We start from the raw sequence: 7,598 nt of genomic DNA on the forward strand, positions 1-7,598 counted from the left end.
CTGCGGGGGCTTACGCCGCCGGGCGCCGTCGTGGTCGCTGCCGACACGGTTTTGACGTCGTTTCTGGGCTGCCGAGCGTGGCTAGTTGACTGTTCAAAGCGGTGCACTCCCTCGCCCTCCTAATAAAACCTGCCGAGGGATAAATAAACCAACGGGGCTCTCTTTCCGTTTCTTCCGAAGCAGCACCGACGTCACTTTTTTTTCTGTGTAGCAGTTTTTTTCGTGGTGGTATCTGAAGCTCCGTTGGGACGAAAAGCCTAATCATTTTGTAAACACTGTGCTTCAAGGTAGGGTCAGCGCTTTGTATTACGCTTTCACGTACTATGCGCTACTTTGAACTTCTAGCAAAAACGAGCTTGCTCTTTAATCATGAGAGATTAAAACGGTAATGGCTGTGTATGTGTGCTTTTATTTTTCCGAATACCCTGAAATTATTTTTTTTCATTGTTCCGCAGGGTTTTCCCAATAAAAAAGCAGAAAAGATGTTCGATTTTAAGGCTTGGGCTGAATACATCGTGGAGTGGGCTGCAAAGGACCCATACGGCTTTCTTACTACAGTGATCTTGGCCCTCACACCGTTGTTTGTAATTAGTGCAGTCCTTTCATGGAAGCTTGCAAAAATGATTGAGGCCCGGGAGCGAGAGCAAAAGAAGAAATACAAACGCCAAGAGAATATTGCAAAAGCCAAACGAACAAAGAAGGATTAAATGGGCCAAAAAAGGCCTTCCTCATGCAAAGAATCCATTTTTTTATATGAAACACTTGTACCTTTTGTGCTTTAACTGTCCTTCGATACTTGATCCTGTTATTTCTTGAAGTATGGAACAATACCTTCAACATATTTTTTTCTGCTGAGATGATTTGTCTTAGTCTGCTCAAGTGACACTTGTTACAGTCATTTAATCTACTACATGTGCTCTAGTGCAGGTTGCTTTTCTAAATTAGCATGTTAAATTAAAAAAATTAATTTGTTGGGTGGGATTATTTTTTTTCCTTAGCTGAACTGTGACTTAACAAGTGTCTTAAAATCATCAAATTATGGGGAAAATGTGAATGGTAAACTGGATTACAGAAAGGCAAGTTTTGGTGTACCTTCAGCAGAGCTGTAGAGAGAAGCTAGCTTCAGAGCTAGGCAGCATACCTTACCGGTCTCCTTTAAGGACACTGCCTGTGGCCCTGCGGTGCCCATAGGGGCTGCTGTAGTGTCTTTGATGGGGGGGCTTGTCTGCAAAGAGAACCTACCTTTGCTTTTCCTGTCTCCTGCACTACCAGCCATCAAGAGTCTTTAAATTCAGCCCAAACTCTAGGAAACTGATGGCTTGTTCTTGCTACCTTTGTCTTGAGAGGCCACTCATGTTCTACAAAATATGCTACTATGTTGTTTGGTTTGCCCTAACAATCACCTGAACACTCCACCTGCAGCTAACTTGTTTCTGCCTTCAGAAATTTCCTGCGCCTCAAAGAATAGCCATAAATGGGGTGAGACTAAAGGCCCAGGTGGCCTACTGTTGTGTGTCTTCGTGAGCTATAGCAGGCGGCTGGGGGAGAGTCCAGGAGGAGGGTGGGTACGCTAGCAACAGTAGCTCTTCCTACTTGCTAACCTTCTGGCTACGTTTGGCTTAGGACCTTGTGAGTTTAGGTGGGATCTTTGTTCTCATGGCTCTTGAAAGCCTGCTGCCTTCCAGGTTGCAAAATGCTGGCACACAGGAGAAAGTCCAAGTGGGGTTTGTGTTGTAAATATGCCAAAATTATTTAATCTTAATTCCAAATCATGTTTTCCTAATAGAGGGGATTAATTTTTCAAAGCCTAGTTTTTCTTAATAGTCTAGTTCTAAAGGGCTTGCGGCAGTCACTAAGTTTTTTAGACTTAGCATGCTTCTGAACAGCAGCAGAGTTGTGCTTTCTAGCAACTAGTCCTTCATTATGTTTAAAATTAAAACTTTAAAATAATTCCATTGTTCAAATGAGGAGACCTACAGACATGGCTGACACTAAGGGGGATTAGAAGTGCAGAGTCCAACTGAAATGACTTAAAGTAAATGTGAAGTATTGTTTATCCCCTGTCAATTTTGTTGGTCAAAGCTAGCATTATTAGAATATGACATTTTGTCACTTTATAAATACAGGGGATGAAGTCTCTGCCTTTTGTATGAAGTGTTGTCAAGTGTGTATGTGTTCCAGCTTTGATACCTACATAACTTAAAAACACATGGAGGAGAACTGATGAAGGAGGCACTGCATAAATAAATTTGATACTTTTTTCAAAAATTTGTGTGAGCTTTATTTTGACTTGCAAGTTCTCAAACATCATCTCTAAGCAAATAATCTGCACATTCTGTGTATCTAAACTATGGCCAAATAGATCCAATCATTTAGGGAAGTCCCTGCATACACCGGCAACAACAACTAGTATGTTTATTTTTTTTTTTTTTAATGACAGTCCCTTGTCTCAACCCCTGTGTTATTTTTCCAGCAGCTTTACCAAGTGCTTCTAACCTCTATTGTAGTAGTTGTATGTAGTTCAACTTAGTGGGATTTTATCATGTGCTTACTGCTGGCTGCAAATCAAACATTATTCAAATATGTTGTTAAATCTTAAGAATAATACAGTGCATAGTCAGTGTAGTGTCATAGTGATTCCTGCTAATGAAACCAACTTTTCCATCCACTTGCCAGTGGCACACTGGCACTGCCAAGGGAATTTACAAGCATTCTGAAGAACTATCTTAAACTGATGTGTAGGTTTGGGAAAATTTAAGTGTACTAATTAACTAAAATTTACTACATCAAAACCAATTTTAAAAATAAAAGTCTTCAAGGAAAAAACAATTTAGAACTCTTTAAGAAAATTAAGTTAGCTAGAAACCCTGCTACCTCTGAGTCCAAGAGTAACTGATGAACAGCAACTGTCAAAACCAAACTTGGTTAGTAACCCATCCTGTTTTTCACTAAACCCCAAATTTTAGAGTAGTTTTTGATTAAGTGATTAAGCCTATCTGAACAGTTCGGCAAAAACAAATGAAACTGCTTTAATATTACTTTATTGCACGCTCATAACAGCTGTTTACGCTGTCTGTTAAAATATTTATCTGTTAGCAATATCTGTACATTACAATTGTTTATTTATTATGACTACTACCACTGCCTGGTGGCATCCAGGAGCCTGGCTGAAAGGTATTTGCAGTGCTGGTTGGATCTTGCGAAGGCTCGCTCTTTCCATAGTAAGGGGCAGATGCGTGGCCTTTAACCTGTGTGTGAGCTGGTTCAGCAACAAGTCCCTCCTTGTATTCCTTGGCCTGAAGCAGCTTATCCTTTTCGGATACATCTTTGATTTTCTGTTTCATTTCTTCTCTATAGTTCTCGTTCTTAAGAATCTCCTAAGAACACAGCAGAAAGATAATTAGGTAAATCAGAAGCAAAGGCAATACATAATGGTGGAATAAAACATTTTAAACAGCCATTTTTTTCTTCATTTTGTAATCCAAATTTTTGGCTACGCAGGCAAAATTAATTGTGGCAAAATTAGTTAGTTTTCTACAACTGCAATTTCAGCCCTAGTTTAGAATGTTCTTCACATTTTGATCATGTTGTTGAAGCAAAACTGCATTGCGGTGTCCCAGTTTCACTATTCTATCGGATCAAAAAGGAAAAGAAATTAAATACAGTCATCAACAAATGTGAAAATGCATTAAAAATAAGGCTAACTTTTATGTTGTTTTCTGTGTGGGACTTGCTACTATATAGCTATTTATCACTTGCATTTCTTCCTGTAACTCACTATGCCTGTGACGTTAGGTATCTGTGCCCTGGGGTGCAGTTTGGGAGAAACAGGTATGCAGCCTTGACTCTACTAGTACATAAACCAAAGCCATGCAAGATTAATAAATAAATAATAACTAAAAAAAAAAGCTAGGGCAGAACTGAAGCTACTGAGATGGTACCAGAGAGTTCATCTTCAGCTCATCAGCTGAGGCAGCTCAACGCATCCTCAGCTGATGACTGCCTGGCCAGCAAAGGTGAACTGGGCAATGTGATGAGCACATTAAGCGCAGCACGGCTTAGGTAAGCTGTATGTTAACTCTAGGTATCCACCAGGCATATTAGCTAAAATAATTGTACTGCATTCATAACAGGTGTAAAATCTTACCTACTGCCTCTGCACAGGTAAAAAATTCAAATGGAAGTGATCTAGTTTTAGAGGTTTACCTCCACCCCTGATAAACTGAAGCAACTATCTGATGCACGATCCTACTACAAGGCCAAAAACCCCACCCAGGGCACGTATTCAGAGAAGGCTCATAAAGCTTGCTGATGCAACTTCATGAAGCTCTGTACTGAAACATGGCTGGGTACAGGTTAAAGCTGGAAATTCACAAATAAAGATGACCTGAACTGATGTGGCTGCTTCCACTGAGATGTGCTCAGGCAATTACTGGCTTGCAGACAGGTATAATACAAAAACAGCTGTTAGTAGGCCTTGCCACCTTGTTCAGAAGAAAACACAAAGAACTCCCAAAGTAAACACAAACAGCCCCGAAAAATACTGAAGTTTGGTTTTCATCTGTTAGCATATGTTTCCTATTAGAAGAATGATTTGCAAATTCTGATAAGACTTATCTGTGCTTCTGTAAGGGCAGATAGTGAAGAGTATTAGAAACAAAAGCAGAAAGGTGATATGAACTTCTGTTACGCTTTGAATCCAAATACAACTTAACTGTAACCAACACCATGTAACAAGGAAGCTGCTAATATCCACATTCAGACTGGGATACAGGAGGAAAAAGGCTGACCACTTTCTCCAGATGATTACAATTATATGGAAGAGCTAAGGAGAAACTAGACTAGTACAATTCTCTCCGAGCAGAAGACCATGACATTATTTTAGGAATGGCATTAAAATACATGTGATATTGCCAAGAGTTGATAGCAAGTATGTGAACATTTAAGAACATTTTAAAAGGCAGTATTTAAAGAAAACCTTAACTTAGAGATATCACGAAAACTAACACCTTTTTCTTAGTCCTTAATTGCCTCTATACTTGACATTCACAGATGCACAGAGCAGAGGCAAAACACTTCACACACCTATACAGCATGAATATACACAAGCAGCACAGAAACGACTTTGCAAACTGAAGTGGGGGTAGGGGGGGAGAAAATTCTCCCATACTCAGATAAAAATATTGCCAAGCATAACAAGGTCAAATTTCCAACAGTCAGTATAGCAAAACCACATTATAACATCTCTCAATTCTGTCCTTGTTTACCACATGCCTGTATAAATCTACCATGACCTTACTGATTTCAAGGACAGTACTCCTATGGTGCTTGCATTACCCCACTACTAAGAAACAAGTAATATACCTTTGTGATATCTGAAGACTGCATCATAGTCTCTGCTAAAACAGCATGAAATGATTTATTAAAATACGAACATAATTCACTTACTGTGAAGAGCTACTTACAAACTTCAAATCTTTTCCAGTGATTACTTCAACAAAGTTATTCCTGAAGAGGAAAGACCTGTCGCATCAACAGAGACGCTGGAGCTGAGTAAGGCAGCCTGATCTGCTCCTCATGTAACAACCAGTGCAACTAAGAAAAGGCAATGGGTGACAGTAGTAGGCAACTCTTCTGAGAGGTACGGAGGCACCCATCTGCCAACCTGACGCGCTGTCTAGAGAGATGTGCTGCTTACCAGGGGTTGTGTCAGGCATGTCACCAAGAGACTACCAAGCCTTGTACAGCCCACTGACTATTATCCGCTGCTGTCGTTTCACGTGGGCACCAGTGATACAGCCAGAAGTGGTCTGAGGAGTATTAAGAAGGATTACAGAGCCCTGGGAGCTGCCGTAAGGGACTCTGGAGTGCAGGTAGTTTTCTCCTCAATCCTCCTTCTCAAAAGGAAGGGGTTTGAAAGGGCCAGATGAATCCCGCAAACCAACAAATAGTTAGGGGACTGGTGCCACAGCCAGCGGTTTGGCTACTTAGACCATGGGACTCACTTCGAGAAACCTGGTCCACTGGGGGCTGACGGGGTCTGTCTGTCAGAGAAGGGGAAGAGCATCTTCGGCCATAGGCTTGCCAAGGTGGTGAAGAGGGCTTCAAACTAAAGTTGTCAGGGGAGGAGAACCTCAATCCATCCCACTCCTACCAGTTTGATGCCAGCGCCAGCAAGAGATGCCCAGAGCCTGGAGAGGGATCACAGGTCAGCAGGAGAGCACCTGAAGAGCAGCACAAAGGAATTCCAGCCAGTAAGTCAGCTTCATTGGGGGCCCAACTTAAAAGCCTCTGTGCAAATGCATGTAGCATGGGGAATAAACAAGAGGAGTTAGATGAGTGCACACCTGTAGGGCTATGATCTTATCAGCATCACAGAGATGTGGCAGGATGGCTCCTATGACTGGAGTGTTGGAATGGAAGGATACAGGCTCTTTAGGAAGGACAGGCAGGGAAGGCAAGGAAGGGGTGTCACCCTCTATGTCAAAGACCAGCTGGAGTGCGTGGAGTCTGCCTGGGGATGGATGAGGAGCTGAGCCTATGGGTCAAGATTAAATGGAGGGCAGGGACAGGTGACATTATAGTGGGGGTCTGCTACAGGCCACCCGACCAGGAAGACAAAACGGATGAGGCCCACTATAGACAGATAGGAGCATCCTCATGTTCACAAGCCCTGGTCCTCATGAGGGACTTCAGCCACCCCAGTATATGTTCGAGGGACAACACAGTGGGGCATAAGCAATCCAGGAGGTTCCTTCTCCAAGTGACAGAGGAGCCAACGAGGAGAGGTGCTATGCTGGACCTTATTCTCACCAACTAGAAGGGGCTGGTGGGGAATGTGAAGCCCAAGGGCAGCCTTGGCTGCAGTGACCATGAAATGGTGGACTTGAAGATCCTTAGGGCAGTAAGGAGGTCTCACAGCAAGCTCACTACCCTGGACTTCAGGAGAGCAGACTTTGGCCTCTTCAGGGATCTGCTTGGTAGAGTACCATGGGATAAGGCCCTGGAGGAAAGAGAGGCCCAAGAATGCTGGTTAATATTCAAGGGTCACCTCCGCCAAGCTCAGCAGTGATGCATCCCAACAAAGATGAAATCAGGCAAAACCACCAGGAGGCTGGCATGGATGAACAAGGAGCTCCTGGACAAACTCAAACACGAAAAGGAAGCCTACAGAGGGTGGAAGCAAGGACAGGTAGCCTGGGAGGAATACAGAGAAATTGTCCAAGCAGCCAGGGATCAGTTTAGGAAAGTTAAAGCCCTGGTAGAATTAAATGGCCAGGGAGACCAAGGGCAACAAGATGTCCTGGTTTCAGCTGGAATAGAGTTAATTGTCTTCCTAGTAGCTGGTACAGTGCTATGTTTTTGTGTTTGGTAGAAGAAGAATGTTGATAACACACTGATGTTTTCAGTTGTTGCTAAGTAATGTGTAGTCTAAAGTCAAGGATTTTTCAGCTTCTGATGTCCAGCCAGCAAGAAGGCTGGAGGGGCACAAGAAGTTGGGAGTGGACACAGCCAGGGCAGCTGACCCAAAGTGGCCAAAGGGGTATTCCACACCATGTGATGTCACATCTAGTATATCAACTGGGGGGAGTGGGGGT

The 7,598-nt window shown here is 42.8% G+C and overlaps 2 protein-coding genes across 2 annotated transcripts in view; one reads left to right on the plus strand and one right to left on the minus strand.

Annotated features, from left to right (window-relative positions):
- Window positions 1–455: 455 nt before the first annotated feature.
- Window positions 456–2,221, plus strand: SMIM15 (small integral membrane protein 15). Its single transcript, XM_010580544.1, has one exon. The coding sequence runs from the start codon at window positions 483–485 to the stop codon at window positions 705–707; it is 225 nt and encodes a 74-aa protein (XP_010578846.1). The 5' UTR covers window positions 456–482; the 3' UTR covers window positions 708–2,221.
- A 417-nt stretch (window positions 2,222–2,638) lies between these two features.
- The window catches only part of NDUFAF2 (NADH dehydrogenase (ubiquinone) complex I, assembly factor 2), a 65,881-nt gene continuing 60,921 nt past the window's right edge, over window positions 2,639–7,598 (minus strand). The window contains exon 4 of the mRNA XM_010580545.1: window positions 2,639–3,377. Coding sequence (XP_010578847.1) covers window positions 3,120–3,377 — 258 coding nt within the window. The 3' untranslated portion in view covers window positions 2,639–3,119. The remainder of the gene's footprint in view (window positions 3,378–7,598) is intronic.

The sequence above is a fragment of the Haliaeetus leucocephalus genome, unplaced genomic scaffold (assembly GCF_000737465.1).
Source record: "Haliaeetus leucocephalus isolate CR32 unplaced genomic scaffold, Haliaeetus_leucocephalus-4.0 Scaffold722, whole genome shotgun sequence".
In the NCBI taxonomy this organism is placed as follows: Eukaryota; Metazoa; Chordata; class Aves; order Accipitriformes; family Accipitridae; genus Haliaeetus; species Haliaeetus leucocephalus.

Excerpts from the sequence above, each read along its gene's own strand:
- SMIM15 (XM_010580544.1), top strand. The coding sequence starts at position 483 with ATGTTCGATTTTAAGGCTTGGGCTGAATACATCGTGGAGTGGGCTGCA.